This window comes from Entelurus aequoreus, linkage group LG14 (genome assembly GCF_033978785.1).
Source record: "Entelurus aequoreus isolate RoL-2023_Sb linkage group LG14, RoL_Eaeq_v1.1, whole genome shotgun sequence".
In the NCBI taxonomy this organism is placed as follows: Eukaryota; Metazoa; Chordata; class Actinopteri; order Syngnathiformes; family Syngnathidae; genus Entelurus; species Entelurus aequoreus.
Genome location: NC_084744.1, coordinates 6239452 through 6258715, shown reverse-complemented (window position 1 = coordinate 6258715; position 19264 = coordinate 6239452). Strand labels below are relative to the sequence as shown.

The 19264-nt window shown below is 39.8% G+C and overlaps 1 protein-coding gene across 1 annotated transcript; it reads left to right on the top strand.

Moving 5' to 3' along the window:
- The first annotated feature begins 7250 nt into the window (after positions 1 to 7250).
- On the top strand, positions 7251 to 17913 carry LOC133665290 (CD48 antigen-like). The gene is made up of 7 exons (XM_062070545.1): positions 7251 to 7391; positions 9399 to 9689; positions 14064 to 14312; positions 14417 to 14512; positions 14748 to 14780; positions 16322 to 16351; positions 17867 to 17913. The coding sequence occupies exons 1-7, from the start codon at positions 7349 to 7351 to the stop codon at positions 17911 to 17913; spliced, it is 789 nt and encodes a 262-aa protein (XP_061926529.1). The 5' UTR covers positions 7251 to 7348.
- The last annotated feature ends 1351 nt before the right edge of the window (positions 17914 to 19264 follow it).

The following is a 19264-nucleotide window of genomic DNA, read 5'->3' as shown; positions in this document are numbered from 1 at the left end:
AATGGTAGTAAGGCACATGTACACAACTTGAGTCCCTACTAGTATTGTCCCGATACCAATATTTTGGTACCGGTACCAAAATGTATTTCAATACTTTTCGGTACTTTTCTAAATAAAGAGGACCACAAAAATGTCATTATTGGCTTCATTTGAACACAAAATCTTAGTGTACATGAAACATATGTTTATTATTGTAATTTAGTCCTTAAATAAAATAGTGAACTTGTCTTTTAGTAGTAAGTAAACAAACAAAGACTCCTAATTAGTCTGCTGACTTATGCAGTGACATATTGTGTCATTTATACACCTATTACTTTGTCAACATTATAAAGGACAAACTGTAAAAATTGATTATTTATCTACTTGTTCCTTTACTGTTAATATCTGCTTATCTTCTGTTTTAACATGTTCTATCTACACTTCTGTTAAAATGTGATAATCACTTATTCTTCTCTTCTTTGATACTTTGCATTAGTTTTGGATGACACCACACATTTAGGTATCGATCCGATACCAAGTAGTTACAGGATCATACATTGGTCATATTCAAAGTCCTCATGTGTCCAGGGACATATTTCATGACTTTATAAACATAATATGAATTTTGAAAAAACGATGCTAAAAAACATTGATGTAATCATAGTTGTATCGACTAGATACTCTCCTGTACTTGGTATCATTACAGTGGATGTTAGGTGTAGATCCAGCCATGGCATTTGTTAACATTCAGGAACGGCGTCATTAGCGGTGACACCAGTGAGCTATTGTATCCTCCTACGGTGTGTAGTGAAGCATGGTTAGCTAATCCTCGTCCTCCAGTGATAATGCTACTTGTAAGAAACTTACTTTATTTGTCGCCATGAAGGTCAGGATTAGTGATTTAGAAGTAGCTACAACACTGCAGACTGCGGATGGATGTTAGCCGCTAGCTAGCTAGCCATGTGTTAAAGCAGCTCTTCCTGAGGGTGTTTCAGTGTTATAACTTCACCTTTATCTTGACTTTTTATACCAAAATGTGTCTGTTCTCCCTTTTCTGTCCACACACTGTGTCTGCTTGTAAGTACTCTGTGTGTGTGCACTGCCGAACATGCTCCTCTGCTCGTAAAACCAGCAATGTCATGACGTGACGACGACAGGGGGTTATACTTGTATAGCGCTTTTCTACCTTCAAGGTACTCAAAGCGCTTTGACACCATTTCCACATTCACACATTCACACACACATTCACACACTGATGGCGGGAGCTGCCATGCAAGGCCCTAACCACCACCAATCAGGAGCAAGGGTGACGTGTCTTGCTCAAGGATTGATTGATTGATTGATTGAGACTTTTATTAGTAGGTTGCACAGTGAAGTACATATTCCGTTCAATTGACCACTAAATGGTAACACCCGAATACGTTTTTGAACTTGTTTAAGTCGGGGTCCACTTAAATTGATTCATGATACAGATATATACTATCATATATACTATGATATACTATCATATATACCATCATATCAACGGACGTGACTAGGTTGGTAGAAGCTGGGGATCGAACCAGGAACCCTCAGGTGGTTGGCACGGCCACTCTCCCAACTGCGCCACGCCGTCCCTAATTGTTGGGTAGACTATTGCATCATTTACAGTACAATATACATTTGTAAATACAATTCAGTATTTATTCACTCATTTCACTAAAGTACATTTGACATTCATGATGAGGCATGAAGTCAGGTGGAACCAAACCTGTTTTTACCTTTGACTAAAAGTTAGGCGGGACAGTGAAATTCTTCTCTTAATTGAACTTGCTAGGCTGGTCTGACCTGTAGCTGCTGTCTCTTAAATGGTAAATGGGTTATACTTGTATAGCACTTTTCTACCTTCATGGTACTCAAAGCGCTTTGACACTATTTCCACATTCACTCATTCATACACACATTCATACACACATTCACACACACATTCACGGCAGGAGCTGCCATGCAAGACACTAACCACGACCCATCAGGAGCAAGGGTGAAGTGTCTTGACACAACTGATGTGACAAGGTTGGTAGAAGGTGGGGATTGAACCAGGAATCCTGAGTTTGCTGGCAGAGCCAATAATAATAATAATAATAATAATATATTTTATTTGTAAAAAGCACTTTATATTGAGTAAACAATCTCAAAGTGCTACAGTGTATTAACAAAAAAATTAAAATGAATAAAAAAAGATAATAAAGAAATAAATAAAAAATAAAAACTAGAACAGCCAAATAGTTATAGCTAGTATGCACAAATCTAAAAAAAGGCTTTTTTTTAAAAGAAGGGCTTTTAAGCCTTTTTTAAAAGCATCCACAGTCTGTGGTGCCCTCAGGTGGTCAGGGAGAGTGTTCCACAGACTGGGAGCTGTGGAGCAGAAAGCCCGGTCTCCCATTGTTCGTAGCTTTGTCCTCGGAGGTTGGAGGAGGTTAGCCTGTCCGGAGCGGAGGTGTCGTGTGGAGGATTTGGGGGTGAGTAATTATTTGAGGTAGAGGGGGGCATTTCCATGGAGGCACTGGTGGGTTAGCAGAGAGACCTTGAATTCAAGCCTGAGTGGAACAGGAAGCCAATCTCCCAACCACGCCACGCCGTCCCTGTCCCTCTTGTTTTGCCTCATCTCCTAATTTTCTGCAACTTTTGTGAACATCCACTCTTTATGATTTATTTCTCAGATTTAACTCACTTTTCTCAAATTTAGCTCATTTTTATTACATTAGAGTTTAAATTAAATGTTGACTCTAAATATTATATCTAAATGTTCAATCTAAATCTTAATTTTAAATATAAATCTAGATGTTGAATCTAAACTTAAATCTTAATTATAAATCTATATGTTAAATTGAAATCTATATGTTGAATCTTAAACTAAATCGTAATTATAAATCTATATGTTAAATATAACTATATATGTTGAATCGAAACCTAAATCTTAATTATAGTTTGCAAGTACATCAAGATGCTATTATAATCCATTTCTAATGGATATAGCGTTGGCCTGGACAAGAGGTCATCAGGTGGTCCCCAACATTCACCGAGTGTTTCGACCCTTAACCACAACACTCTCCGGTTAGTGGGTCAGCAGTGATTGGCCAGATCACTGCCCCTCTCATCCAGGCTTCCAGCTATTGTCCTCTCTTTTATGCCAGAGCCAACAGGAGGCTCTCTCTGCCGCTTCTCCCAGCCTACGAACGGCTGTTTTCCTCAAGTGACCTCTCAATCCGACATTTGTCATCAGATTCCACACAGATTGAGCAGGGAATCCTCGACATTCAACTTCCACTGTCATCAGCCATGCTGTCCACCCCTTGTCCCGGCAGTCCTGGACAAGTTGTTGGTACTTTGTTTTCTTCCTCTCTGCCGCTTCCTCACATCCCTCCTCCCACGGGTCAGTAAGTTCCACCAGGATGATTTTTTTTCCCTCTGGGGACCACATAACTATGTCTGGTCTCAGAGTGGTGGACAGTACCGCCTCTGGGAAGAGGAGCTTCCTCCCCAGGTCGACCTCCATCTCCCAACCCTGAGCCAACTGCAGGAGGTTTTGCTTGGCTTGGCCTTGGACAACTGGTCTTTAACCATCTTTCACGAAGGTGATGGTGCTCAGCAGTGGCTTAGTTTTGGCTGGGTGTTTCTTTCTCCTCTCTTGCTCCAAGATGTCTGCGAGCATTGCCAACACCTTGTCATGGCGCCACCTGTATCTTCCCTGGGTCAATGCTGTTTTGCACCCAGGAAAAATGTGCGCCATAGTTATTTTACCGCCACACACCCTGCACAGTGGGCCCTCCCTCATTCCCCACCTATGCAAGTTGACTGGGGTCGGCAGGGTGTCGTATACTGCCCGGAGCAGAAACAAGATACGAAACGGCTCCAGCCACCACAGTTCACTCCACGTCACGTTCCTCTTGGGAAGGTTCCACCTTGTCCAGGCACCTAGGGTTGCGAGGTCGACGGCTTTAGCTCTTTTCTTACTTCTTTCTCAAGGTTTTCGAACTTCATCCTGGATCATGGTCCTCTTTTCCCTGGGAGTAGACTTAAACCACTGCTGGAAATGTGATGTTCCTAGACCCTGTCTTCCAGTGCAGGGGCTTCCGATGGTATCTTTGGTCCTGAGAGATGATTCTGCCTGGATAACAGCAGTGCTGGCGGCCCACTTCCTGCCGGATCTTGTTCTTAATCCAGCTTCCCTGATAACTTGATCTTGGGAGTCCCTATACATCAGGGAAAGTGCATTTTGTGACTTGAAACGGGGCTCTACATAAGGTAGAGCCCCGTAGATGTAAAGCTCGGGGGTATTCCCAACCATTTCCGAAGGTGCTTGTTGAACTTCCTCTCCAACCCTTCAACTGTTGTTATAACCACTTCGTACACGGTGAGAAGCCACAAAAGTCTTTGGAGTAGGCCATGCTGGTAGATCCAGCACTTGTATTTCCCAGGCAGACCAGACTTGTCCATCCTTTTCAACCATTCTTCAACTTGATTTTCGGTGCTGGAGATGCTGTTTTTATCCGTCATGGAATCATCATACCACTTTCCAAGTGGATGCTCGGGATTGCTTCCCCCTGAACAAGCAGCTTGAACTTTCCCGTTGTTTTCCCCTTTTAGATCACCAGACACCTTGATTTCTTGGACTTGAAGATCATCTTCGCCCAAGTAGCCATACGATCCAGTTCCGCCAGGACCCATCTTGCCTGCACGTGAGTTGGTGTTATCACGGTAAGATCATCCATGAATGCCCTTTTGCTGGTTGTTGACATCCTGCTGCAGTCTTTGGTCCTCTTGACTTCATGATGGCTGCAGAGGTGATCAGGTTCATTCCCATGACAAACAAGATGGGGGAGATGGTGCACCCTGTCACTATTCCCTTCTCCACTGGCTGCCATTTTGTTGTGAACATGGCTGCTTGGAATCGTAGCTTGATGTCTCCCAGTGATCATCCCCTGGATGTGATGTGGGATGTGGTAATGGTCCATAGCCACTTGGATCAGGTTATGGGGAATTGACTCATATGCATTAGCAAAATCAAGCCAGACTACTGTTAGGTTGCCTTTCTTCTCCTTTGCTTCTTGGATAAGTTGGCTGAGGACCCCTGTATGTTCCAGGCACCCGGAGAACCCTTTGATACCGCCCTTCTGGATAGAGGTGTCAATATATCCATTCCGGTCATGAAGGAGCTCATTCTTTTGGAAAGAAGATTTTCCCGTCCACACTAAGCAAGGAAATGGTTCGGAACTGGCTGATCTGTGTGGATCCCCGTTCTTTCGGCACAAAGCACCCTTCTGCCCTTCTCAAGCTTGTTGGTACGGTTCCTTTGGCCCATATTACCCGCATAAACTTCCACAGCCTGTGTAGGAGCTTAGGACATGTATTGTATACTTTGTAGGGTATACTGCTGGGACCTGGGGCAGAAACTGATCTTGCGTGCTTGACAACCTCTTGTACCTCTCCCCATGATGGATATTCTGTGCTGAGGGAGGATGTTGGTGGACTGATGGTACTAAGCCCGTGATTTTGTGGTCGGGCATCGTTTCTTGAAAGGTCACTGAATATCTCTTCAACAAACTTCTCCACCTCCTCCTTAGAACATGTTAGAGCCCCTGACCTCGCCTCTCCCAAAAGTGACCTGGTGAAGCGATAGGGGTCTTTTATGAACTGGGCTCGTGCAGCTTCCTGCCTTTTCCACCTTTGTCTTTGCCCTTCCGCTCTTCTCAGCCTGATGAGCTGCTCAGGAGGCTAGCTGTCAGTTCTTTTATACCTTCCTTTTCTTCCGTGCTTGCCAATTTGAGATGCTTTTTCAGGGTTTTAATCTTCTTCCGAAGTTGTTTGATCTTTCTTTGTATAAATGTATATGTTAAATCTAAACTTAAATCTTAATTATAAATCTATATGTTAAATATAAATCTATATGTTAAATCTAAACTTAAATCTTAATTATAAATCTATATGTTAAATATAAATCTATATGTTGAATCTAAACCTAAATCTTCATTATAAATCTAAATGTTGAATGTAAATCTTAATCTTGATTATACATTTATATGTTGAATATATACCTATATGTTGAATCTAAACCTAAATCTTAATTATGAATATATATGTTAAATATACATATATATGTTGAATCTAAAACTAAATCCTAATTATAAATCTATATGTTAAATATACATATATATGTTGAATCTAAACCTAAATCATAATTATAAATCTATGTTAAATATAAATCTATATGTTAACTATAACCTTAAATGTTAATTATAAATCTATATGTTAATTATAAATCTATATGTTGAATGTAAATTTGTATGTTGAATCTAAACCTAAATCTTAATTATACATATATATGTTAAATATAAATCTATATGTTGAATCTAAATTAAAATTTTAATTATAAATCTTTATGTTAAATGTAGATCTATATGTTAAATATAAACCTAAATCTTAATTATAAATCTATATGTTGAATCTAAACCTAAATCTTAAATATAAAAAGAAAAAAAAAAAAAACGTGACAGATGCTTAATGACATGACTTTTCAGAGGCGGTATAGTATCTGTCATGACGGGGATGTCGCAGCTTTTGTCAGCTATTGTCTTGGGAAGCAATCGGACTATTCCGGACAAGATGTGAAGGTAGGAACATATTTATTTCCCAAAACTCAAAAATGTACAACAAACAGAAAACAACCCGAAGGCAAGCATGTCTATCGCACGCGGAAGCTAAGGCAAAAACTGAGGACATGAAACTATAGACATGAAACAACTAACCAAACTATGGCATGGAGCAACTAGCATAACTGTGGAATCAGACATGGAACGAGCAGCATGAATTAAGCAATGACGCCAGGACGACTGACTGGCAAAGACAGGCTTAAATAATGGTCGTCTTGATTAGAGCAGGTGCGTGTCCCGAACACCAGAGGCAGGTGAAACTAATATATCGCCATGGTAACTAAACAAACAAGGGAGCGCAAACAGGAACTAAAAGAGTCCAAATCTAACAAAAAATAACAAAAACATAATCCAAACCACAGATCATGACAGAATCGAATATGATTCATTAGTATCGCAGTAGTATACTAATACCGGTATACCGTACAACTCTAGTCCCTACATAACTAGATCACCCTTTTTGTATACTTTATTATTTTTGTTGAAGTGGGAATGCTCAGCTTGCGCTCTTAATGTGAAAATCTTCTGCTCTACTATAATGGACATGTCCTTGCTTTCACTTTCATTGTCTTGCTTGAAGAGGTGAGCAGGTGTTAGGGCATTACATTTGTCTTCAGTGATGTCATGTTATCATCAAATAGTGTATTAATATTGCTGAAAGTGAATATTTAAGGACTACAATGGACTACCAACACATCTGTTTCATTTTTACTTGCAGTTTAGGTAAGTTTTGTTCTTACTTAAAAATATATATTGTTGTTTATGTGGTGTCGAAAACTGCAGGTTAGAACTAAATAGGATGCCATGTTAACATGTTTTGTTGCATGTGTACATAATTGTTGGGTAGACTATTGCATCATTTACACTACAGTATACATTTGTAAATACAGTGCAGTATTTATTCACTCATTTCACTAAAGTATATTTGATATTTATGATGAGGCATAAAGTCAGGTGGAACCAGAGCTAGTTACTAAAAGTTAGGCGAGACAGTGAAATTCTTCTCTTGCCTGAACTTGCTAGGCTGGTCTGACCTGTACCTGCTGTCTCTTAAATGGTAAATGAGTTATACTTGTAAGGCGCTTTTCTACCTTCAAGGTACTCAAAGCGCTTTGACACTATTTCCACATTCACCCATTCACACACACATTCACACATTGATGGCGGGAGCTGCCATGCAAGGCGCTAACCAATACCCATCAGGAGCAAGGGTGACGTTTGTTGCTCAAGGACACAACGGACGGGACGAAGTTGGTAGAAGCTGGGGATCGAACCAGGAACCCTCGGGTTGCTGGCACGGCCACTCTCCCAACGTGTCCACACCGTCCCCAATACATTTGTATACATTTGTAAATACAGTGCAGTATTTATCCACTCGTTTCACTAAAGTATATTTGATATTTATGATGAGGCATGAAGTCAGGTGGAACCAGAGCTTGTTACTAAAAGTTAGGCGGGACAGTGAAATTCTTCTCTTGCCTGAACTTGCTAGGCTGGTCTGACCTGTACCTGCTGTCTCTTGTTTTGCCTGAACTTTTTCACTCTTTCTGATATATTTCTCAGATTTAAATCACTTTTCTCAAATTTAGCTCATTTTCATTACATTAGAGTTTAAATTAAATGTTGACTCTAAATATTACATCTAAATGTTAAATCTAAATCTTTTAATTTTAAATATAAATCTATATGTTGAATCTAAACTTAAATCTTAATGATACATCTTCATGTTAACTATAAAATGTATATGTTGAATCTAAACTTAAATCTTAACTATAAATCTATATGTTGAATCTAAACTTAAATCTTAATTATAAATCTATATGTTAAATATAAATATAAATGTTGAATCTAAACCTAAATCCTAATTATAAATATATATGTTAAATATAAATATAAATGTTGAATCTAAACCTAAATCCTAATTATAAATCTATATGTTAAATATAAATATATATGTTGAATCTAAACCTAAATCTTAATTATAAATCTATATGTTAAATATATATCTAATTCTTAATTATGAATCTATATATTAAATATACATTTATATGTTGAATCTAAACCTAAATCCTAATTATAAACCTATATGTTAAATATAAATATATATGTTAAATCTAAACTTAAATCTTAATTATAAATCTATATGTTAAATATGTTGAATCTAAACCTAAATCATGTTTGCGACCAATCTAAGCCTAAAACTAGATGTGACCAAATTAAATCTAAGACTATGTGACCAATCTGAGTCTAATACTAGATGTGACCAATCTAAGTCCAAGACTAGATGTCACCAATCTGAGTATAAGACTACACCTGACCAATCTAAGTCTAAGACTAGATCTAACCAATCTAAGTCTAAAACTACATGTGACGAATCTAAGTCTGACTAGATGTGACCAATCTAAATCTAAGACTAAATCTGACCAATCTAAGTCTAATACTACACTTGACCAATCTAAGTCAGAGACTAAATCTGACCAATCTAAGTGTACAAACCAAACAGTCCAGTTGCTATCGATGAAATGTCCTGAGAATATTCCACAGTAATGATAATATTCTACAGTAGTAATAATGTAATTTTCCCCATGACTGTAAGCATTTTACAAATTACTTTCCAAAATGATTGTTTTATAATACCTTGATCCAAAAATGTTGTTTAAATGGAGATCAAATGTCCATGTTTCAATGTGTGAAAAAATGTTCATCCATTTATTTATGCATCTTTCCCAGTTTCTGCACGGGATGTGAAATATGTACTGAAGGGTCAGGAGATAACCTTGGGACCTTCAAGTTATCGACAGCCAACTGAAATATACTGGACACGTCATGTCTACGACATTGTAGTTTTTGATGGCACCATGGAGACTGTGGCCCCTGCATACGAGAACAGAATCCTTCTGGACAGGAACTCTGCAGTACTGACCATCAAACAGGCCACTTATGAAGACAGTGGGAACTATGACCAGGAAGTCACAATCAACAAGAAGCGCTATCACAATGCGTATAAAATTGAGGTTGTAGGTAAGTTTATCTTTTCATCCATGAACTAGAAATATTGTGCTTGCACAAATCAATATGTAATACTAAATAAAAACAACAAGATAATGCTGGATCGGTTGGCAGCCAAGTGTTCAGCGGCTGGAATGAGGATCAGCATCTCCAAATCTGAGGCAATGGTTCTCAGCAGGAAACCGATGGTTTGTACAGTCCAGGTGGAGAACGAGACTATGTCCCAGGTGGAGGAGTTTAAGTATCTCGGGGTCTTGTTCAAGAGTGAGGGAAAGATGGAGAAGGAAATCAGCCGGAGAATCGGAGCAGCTGGGGCAGTATTGCAGTCTCTCTGCCGCACTGTTGTGACAAAACGAGAGCTGAGCCAGAAGGCAAAGCTCTCGGTCTACCGAGCTATCAGCACTCCTACTCTCACCTATGGTCATGAAGTGTGGGTCATGACTGAAAGAATAAGATCGCGGATACAAGCAACCAAAATGAGTTTCCTCAGGAGGGTGGCTGGCATGTCCCTTAGAGATTGGGTGAGACGTTCAGTCACCCGAGAAATACTCGGAGTAGAGCCGCTGCTCCTGCGCTTGGAAAGGAGCCAGCTTTGGTGGTTCGGGCATCTCGTGCGGATGCCTCACGAATGTCTCCCTAGGTCCTCGTTGCATGTCCCACTGGGAGGAGACGCCGGGGCATTATTCTCAACGTTCCTTGCTTTGTTTTATTACTTATCTTTTCCATAAACCAGTAATGGTTCCTAGGCGCTTTTGTGTGTTTTTGTTACTTTTCTTTTTCTTTTCGGGCCGTTTTGCGTTTGGCTTTGATCAGTTGAGCAGCCGGCCCTTTGTTTACACATGCAAAGAGTTGTTAGCGCTTTCCTTGCCAGCTGCCAGTGAAACTACGAAAAAAAGCGCAGGGGATGCCGCGCCGGCACAAAGATGAAGGAGCGGAGAAGCGGTCTTTGGCGAATAAAATGGACGAGTTGTTCGGGCTTGTCCGAACTCAAAAGGAGTACGCCGTGTGCAGTATCATGTGCTTTACGGAGACTTGGCTAAACGCATCTCTACCCAGCTTCACAACCTCACGGGCGGATAGAGACACACTCCTGAGCGGTAAGAAGAAAGCCGGTGGGATTGCCCTCTTGGTGAACGAGAGGTGGTGTAATCCTGGACATATGACTGTAAAGGAGTGTTTTTGATCATATTTACTTCTGTAATAATGCGAATGCGACACCATTCAGGCAACAGCCCAAACACCCCAATGCCCTTGCTCTCGTTTTGGGTGACTTTAATCATGCTTCTTTGGACTCAATTTTACCCACTTTCTACCAATATGCACACTGTGCAACACAGGACAATACAACTCTGGACCAGCAGGTTAAAAGCCAACGAGCGGAATTTGTTTTTCAATAGATTTAGCAATGCACCCCTTACTGGCCCTCCCCCTCCCCCCACTACTCCGGTCATCACACCTCCCCTGACCATCAATCCACAAACTCCTTCACTGTTGCCTGCCGCTGCTGTTTCTCATTCCCACTTCTACCCCTACTGAGAAAGCCAGCACGGTGTGTCTGACACCTGGCCATGAGAGACGACAGCTGGAGAGAGTCAACCAAGCCAAGTCAGCAGGTCCTGACCGAGTCAACCCCTGGGTCCTGAAGACTTGTGTTTATACTTGCCAACCTTGAGACCTCCGATATCGGGAGGCGGGGGGTGGGGGATGGGGGCGGGGGCGTGGTCGGGAGTGGGGGCGTGGTTGGGGGCGTGGTTAAGGACCTGGTTAAGAGGAGAGTATATTTACAGCTAGAATTCACCAACTCAAGTATTTCATATATATATATATATATATATATATATATATATATATATATATATATATATATATATATATATATATATATATATATATATATATATATATATGTATGAAATACTTGACTTTCAGTGAATTCTAGCTATATATATATATATTTTTTTTTTTTTTAATTTTTAATTTTTATTTTATTTTATTATACATATAAATAAAATAAATACTTGAATTTCAGTGTTCTGCAGGCTATCCAGTAGATGGCAGTATTGTCCTGTTTAAGAGTGTCACAACATTGCTGTTTACGGCAGACAAACTGCTTTATGCGAGACTAAACGTGACTGCTGTTGTTGTGTGTTGTTACCGCGCAGGGAGGACGTTAATGAAACTGCCTAACAATAAACCCACATAAGCAACCAAGAACTCTCCCTCGATCATTCTACAGTTATAACGTGATTGGGCAGGCACGCTGTAAAAATTGTGGGAAAGCGGACGTGAAAACAGACTGTCGCCGCTGTCCCCACTCAGGTCCGCATTGAGCTGGGGGGGGGGGGGGGGGGGGGGCGTGGCCTCCAGCTCCGGCTGAATACCGGGAGTTTGTCGGGAGAAAATTTCTGCCGGGAGATTATCGGGAGAGGCGCTGAATACCGGGAGTCTCCCGCTAAAAACGGGAGGGTTGGCAAGTATGCTTGTGCTGCTCAGTTGACTGAGATTCTGCACTTAATCTTCAACCTGAGTCTGAAGTTACAAAGGCTGCGGGTGCTATGGAAAACATCCTCTATAGTTCCGGTGCCAATGAAGCCCATCCCATCGGGCTTGAATGACTTCAGACCGGTTTCCCTGACGTCTCATGTCATGAAGGTCCTCGAGAGACTTGTGCTGGCTCAGCTGAGACCCTTGGTGGCTCCTTCTCTGGACCCTCTACAGTTTGCGTATCAGCTCCATGTAGGAGTGGATGATGTTGTCATCTACCTGCTGCATCGTGCTCACTCTCACCTGGATGGTGGGAGGGGCACTGTGAGGATCATGTTCTTTGATTTCTCCAGTGCCTTTAACACCAATTCTGATGAGTGACAAGTTGCTCAGGATGGGTGTCAGTTCATCCATTGTCTCCTGGATCACTGATTACTTGTCTAATAGGCCCCAATTTGTGCGACTGGGGAGCTCCCTGTCGGATACTGTGGTCAGTGGTGTAGGTGCTCCGCAGGGGACCGTCCTGTCTCCTTTCCTGTTCACCCTGTAAACCTCAGACTTTTAGTACAGTTCCAGGTCCTGCCACCTGCAGAAATACTCTGATGATTGCTGTGGTCGGGTGTATCGGAGTGGGACATAATTTGGAGTACAGGACAGGGATCGCTGACTTTGTGAAGTGGTCTCAGGCGAACCAAATGCTCCTGAATGTGGACAAGACTAAGGAGCTGGTCATCGACTTCAAGAAGACAATTACCCCAGTGGAGCGCATCAACATCCAAGGCCAGGAGGTGGCAGCAGTGGGGCAGTACAAGTACCTGGGAGTCCACTTGAAAAGCAGACTGGACTGGAAGGACAACAGGAAAGCTGTACACAAGAAGGGCATTAGCAGACTCTTTTTTTCTGAAGAAACTTAGGTCCTTTAATGTGTGCAACAAGCTGTTGGAGATCTTTTTTCAGTCTGTTGTGGCCAGTGCCCTGTACTTTGCAGTGGTTTGTTGGGGGAGCAGCACCAGCAAAAGGGACTAAAACCGGATGGACAACCTGATCCGGAAAACCGGCCAAACTATTAGCACGCAGTTGGAAGCGTTTGTGTGAATGAGGGACAGGAGAACAAACTGCTCGCCATCACGGACAATCCTGCCCACCCACTCCACCAGACAATTGAGGGACAGCGGAGTTCATACTCCAACAGGCTCCTTCATCTACGTTCCCACAGTCTTCCATTCAATAACTCCTTCATTCCGCACTCCATCCAGCTGTATAATCACTCGCCATACAGCAATAGATGATATCTGTCTATTACCTGACACCTGACTTGTTAGCTACCTATCTTTGTTGATAATGTCTATTTTCTGCTGGATCTACTCTCTATTTTATGTTGGCCTTTTTTTGCTGCAGCTGTTACATACACTATAATATTGTACATGGTAATTGGGAATTGTCATATATTGGATATATAATATAAGAAAGACTATGTCTCCCGGCTGTCCTGGGATTGCCTCGGGATACCCCGGAAGGAGCTGGACAAAGTGGCTGGGGAGAGGGAAGACTGGGTTTCTCTGCTTAGGCTGCTGCCCCCGCGACCTGACCTCGGATAAGCGGAAGAAGATGGATGGATGGATGGATAGTATACATCATATACTGTATATATAATATGTAAATATTACATATATGTTATATTTTATATTGCTACTATGGTTCATTTTTAGTCTACTTTATACCTGTATTATCCTTTCCATCCTTACCCTTTGCAACTGAGCTACTGTGTATAAAAATGTCCCTGGTGGATCAATAAAGTTTGTCTAAGTCTAAGTCTATTACACTCCAAATCAATAGGGGGCAGCATATTTGATAGAAATCTGTTTTTTGTACTCTGATCCATTTTCTTCTTTGTGTTTTCAGACAAAGTATCCAAACCCAACATAAGTTGTGAGATGATTGACACATACCAGGCGACGCTTGTGTGCTCAACAGAGTCCAAACATTCTCCTTTATTAAAGTTTAAGTGGAGATCAGGTGGAAATGAGCAAACTGGACCAAATTTAACAATAACTCTCAGGAAGTTTCTTAATCATCAAGTTTTTCTTTGTGAGGTCAGCAACCCTCTGACCATTGAAATGGCTGAATTCACTGCTAAGGACTGCTTATCTGGTAAACATAATCAATAATAATGAAAGTGAGGTATTGCAATGTGAACGTTATTTTGATATGAATGCACACAGAAATGTTTCTATGACTTTTGTGTTCCTTTGCAGGCAAATTAACTGTTGCTGAAATGGTTGTCATCATCATTTCCATCGTTGTGTTTATTGGGCTCTGCATCTTTTTGGGATTCTACAAAAAACGTCAAAGTAAGTGAAGAAAAAAAAAGTCACACTCTAAAAACACAAATTCACAAAAATGATTAGTGAAGTGCAACACTCTTGTCCCCATGAGGAAGATTAAAGTGATGAAGATCTACTGATCTCTTGGTGCAATCAAAGCTAATTCATCAACTGCAACATCAAACTTTTCTCTCCTCGTTTGTGTGCAAACATTTTCATGAAAATTGTACAAAAAAACAATATTCTGTCTTTGCTCTTGCAGAACGCTGTAAAAGAGACCAACTTAGAAGAGAAGGTAAGATCTGGTTGTAGATCTGCATGCAGTGTCTTGGTGATTGTTAACAATTAATCCTATGAATTATTTTGGTTGAAATCTACCTTATTTTTTCTTCTTTTATTTGTTTGCTGCAATGTTAGTAGTTTCCATACTGAGTTAACTTGTTAGTAATACAACATGTTAGCTATCATGTATGATAATCTGAAATCCATAATACGGTAAGAAAATAAATATTTAAGACTTGATGTGACCAATCTAAGTCTAAGACTAGATCTGACCAATCTAAGTCTTACACTAGATGTGACCAATCTAAGTCTAAAACTGGATGTGACCAATTCAAGTCCAAGACTAGATGTGACCAATCTAAGTTTAAGACTAGATGTGACCAACTTAAGTCTAAGACTGGATGTGACCAAACTAAGTCCAATACTAAATGTGACCTATCTCAGTCTAAGACTACACCTGACCAATGTAAGTCCAAGACTAGATGTGACCAACTTAAGTCTAAGACTAGATGTGACAAATCTCAGTCTAAGACTAGACCTGACCAATTTAAGTCTAAGACTAGATGTCACCAATCTAATTTTAAGACTACATCTGACAAATCTTAGTCTAAGACTAGATGTGACCAATCTTAGTCTAAGACTGCATGAGACCAATCTAAGTCTAACACTAGATGTGACCAATCTAAGTCTAAAACTGGATGAGACCAATCTAAGTCTAATACTAGATGTGACCAATCTAAGTCTAAGACTGGATGAGTCCAATCTAAGTCGAACACTAGATGTGACCAATCTAAGTCTCAGACAAGATATGACCAATCTAAGTCTAAGACTAGATGTGACCAATCTAAGTCTAAGACTAGATGTGACCAATCTAAGTCTAAGACTATATTTGACCAATCTAAGTCTAACACTAGATGTGACCAATCTAAGTCAAAGACAAGATGTGACCAATCTAAGTCTAAGACTAGATGTGACCAATCTAAGTCCAAGACTAAATGTGACCAATCTCAGTCTAAGACTAGATGTGTCCAATCTAAGTCCAAAACTAAATGTGACCAATCTCAGTCTAAGACTAGACCTGACCAATCTAAGCATAAGACTAGATGTGACCAATCTAAGTATAGGACTGTATGTGACCAATCTAAGTCCAATACTAGATGCAACCAATCTAAGTCTAAGACTAGATGTGACCAATCTCAGTCTAAGACTGGATGTGACCAATCTAAGCCTAAGACTCGATGTGACCAATCTAAGTCTAAGACTAGATGTGACCAATCTAAGTATAAGACTAGATGTGACCAATCTAAGTCTAAGACTAGATGTGACCAATATTAGTCTAAGACTAGATCTGACCAAGCTAAGTCTAACACTTGATGTGACCAATCTTAGTCTAAGACTAAATCTGACCAATCTAAGACTAATGATAGATCTGACCAATCTTAGTCTAAACCAGATGTGACCAATCTAAGTCTAAAATTAGAGTTGACCAATCTAAGTCCAAGACTGGATGTGACCAATATAAGTCTAAACCAGATGTGACCTTTGCTCTTGCAGAACTTGAAAGAGAGCTACTTAGAAGAGAAGGTAAGATCTGGTTGTAGATCTGCATGCAGTGTCTTGGTGATTGTTAACAATTAATCCTATGAATTATTTTGGTTGAAATCTACCTTATTTCTTCTTCTTTTATTTGTTTGCTGCAATGTTAGTAGTTTCCATACTGAGTTAACTTGTTAGTAATACAACATGTTAGCTATCATGTATGATCATCTGAAATCCATAATACAGTAAGAAAATTAATATTTAAGACTGGATGTGACCAATCTAAGTCTAAGACTAGATGTGACCAATCTAAGTCTAAAACTGGATGAGACCAATCTAAGTCTAATACTAGATGTGACCAATCTAAGTCTAAGACTGGATGAGTCCAATCTAAGTCTAAGACTAGATGTGACCAATCTAAGTCTCAGACAAGATATGACCAATCTAAGTCTAAGACTAGATGTGACCAATCTAAGTCTAAGACTAGATGTGACCAATCTAAGTCTAAGACTATATTTGACCAATCTAAGTCTAACACTAGATGTGACCAATCTAAGTCAAAGACAAGATGTGACCAATCTAAGTCTAAGACTAGATGTGACCAATCTAAGTCCAAGACTAAATGTGACCAATCTCAGTCTAAGACTAGATGTGTCCAATCTAAGTCCAAAACTAAATGTGACCAATCTCAGTCTAAGACTAGACCTGACCAATCTAAGCATAAGACTAGATGTGACCAATCTAAGTATAGGACTGTATGTGACCAATCTAAGTCCAATACTAGATGCAACCAATCTAAGTCTAAGACTAGATGTGACCAATCTCAGTCTAAGACTGGATGTGACCAATCTAAGCCTAAGACTCGATGTGACCAATCTAAGTCTAAGACTATATTTGACCAATCTAAGTCTAACACTAGATGTGACCAATCTAAGTCAAAGACAAGATGTGACCAATCTAAGTCTAAGACTAGATGTGACCAATCTAAGTCCAAGACTAAATGTGACCAATCTCAGTCTAAGACTAGATGTGTCCAATCTAAGTCCAAAACTAAATGTGACCAATCTCAGTCTAAGACTAGACCTGACCAATCTAAGCATAAGACTAGATGTGACCAATCTAAGTATAGGACTGTATGTGACCAATCTAAGTCCAATACTAGATGCAACCAATCTAAGTCTAAGACTAGATGTGACCAATCTCAGTCTAAGACTGGATGTGACCAATCTAAGTCTAAGACTCGATGTGACCAATCTAAGTCTAAGACTAGATGTGACCAATCTAAGTATAAGACTAGATGTGACCAATCTAAGTCTAAGACTAGATGTGACCAATATTAGTCTAAGACTAGATCTGACCAAGCTAAGTCTAACACTTGATGTGACCAATCTTAGTCTAAGACTAAATCTGACCAATCTAAGACTAATGATAGATCTGACCAATCTTAGTCTAAACCAGATGTGACCAATCTAAGTCTAAAATTAGAGTTGACCAATCTAAGTCCAAGACTGGATGTGACCAATATAAGTCTAATACTAGATGTGACCTTTGCTCTTGCAGAACTTGAAAGAGAGCTACTTAGAAGAGAAGGTAAGATCTGGTTGTAGATCTGCATGCAGTGTCTTGGTGATTGTTAACAATTAATCCTATGAATTATTTTGGTTGAAATCTACCTTATTTCTTCTTCTTTTATTTGTTTGCTGCAATGTTAGTAGTTTCCATACTGAGTTAACTTGTTAGTAATACAACATGTTAGCTATCATGTATGATCATCTGAAATCCATAATACGGTAAGAATATGAATGTTTAAGACTTGATGTGACCAATTTAAGCCTAAGACTAGATGTCACCAATCTTAGTCTAGGACTATATGTGACCAATATAAGTCTAAACCAGATGTGACCAATCTAAGTCTAAGACTAGTTGTGACCAATCTAAGTCAAAGACTCGATGTGACCTATCTAAGTCTAAGTCTAGATGTGACCAATCTAAGTCTAAGACTAGATGTGACCAATATAAGTCTAAGACTAGATGTGACCAATATAAGTCTAAGTCTAGATGTGACCAATCTAAGTCTAAGACTATATGTGACCAATATAAGTCTAAACCAGATGTGACCAATCTAAGTCTAAGACTAGTTGTGACCAATCTAAGTCAAAGACTCGATGTGACCAATCTAAGTCTAAGACTAGATGTGACCAATCTAAGTCTAAGTCTAAATGTGACCAATCTAAGTCTAAGACTAGATGTGACCAATATAAGTCTAAGAATAGATGTGACCAATATAAGTCTAAGACTAGATGTGACCAATATAAGTCTAAGACTAGATATGACCAATATAAGTCTAAACAAGATGTGACCAATCTAAGTCTAAGACTAGATGTGACCAATCTAAGTCTAAGACTAGATGTGACCAATCTAAGTCGAAGACTAGATGTGACCAATCTAAGTCTAAGACTAGATGTGATCAATCTAAGTCTTACACTAGATGTGACCAATCTAAGTCTAAAACTGGATGTGGCCAATTCAAGTCCAAGACTAGATGTGACCAATCTAAGTTTAAGACTAGATGTGACCAACTTAAGTCTAAGACTGGATGTGACCAAACTAAGTCCAATACTAAATGTGACCTATCGCAGTCTAAGACTACACCTGACCAATGTAAGTCCAAGACTAGATGTGACCAACTTAAGTCTAAGACTAGATGTGACCAATCTCAGTCTAAGACTAGACCTGACCAATTTAAGTCTAAGACTAGATGTCACCAATCTAATTTTAAGACTACATCTGACAAATCTTAGTCTAAGACTAGATGTGACCAATCTTAGTCTAAGACTGGATGAGACCAATCTAAGTCTAACACTAGATGTGACCAATCTAAGTCTAAAACTGGATGAGACCAATCTAAGTCTAATACTAGATGTGACCAATCTAAATCTAAGACTGGATGAGTCCAAT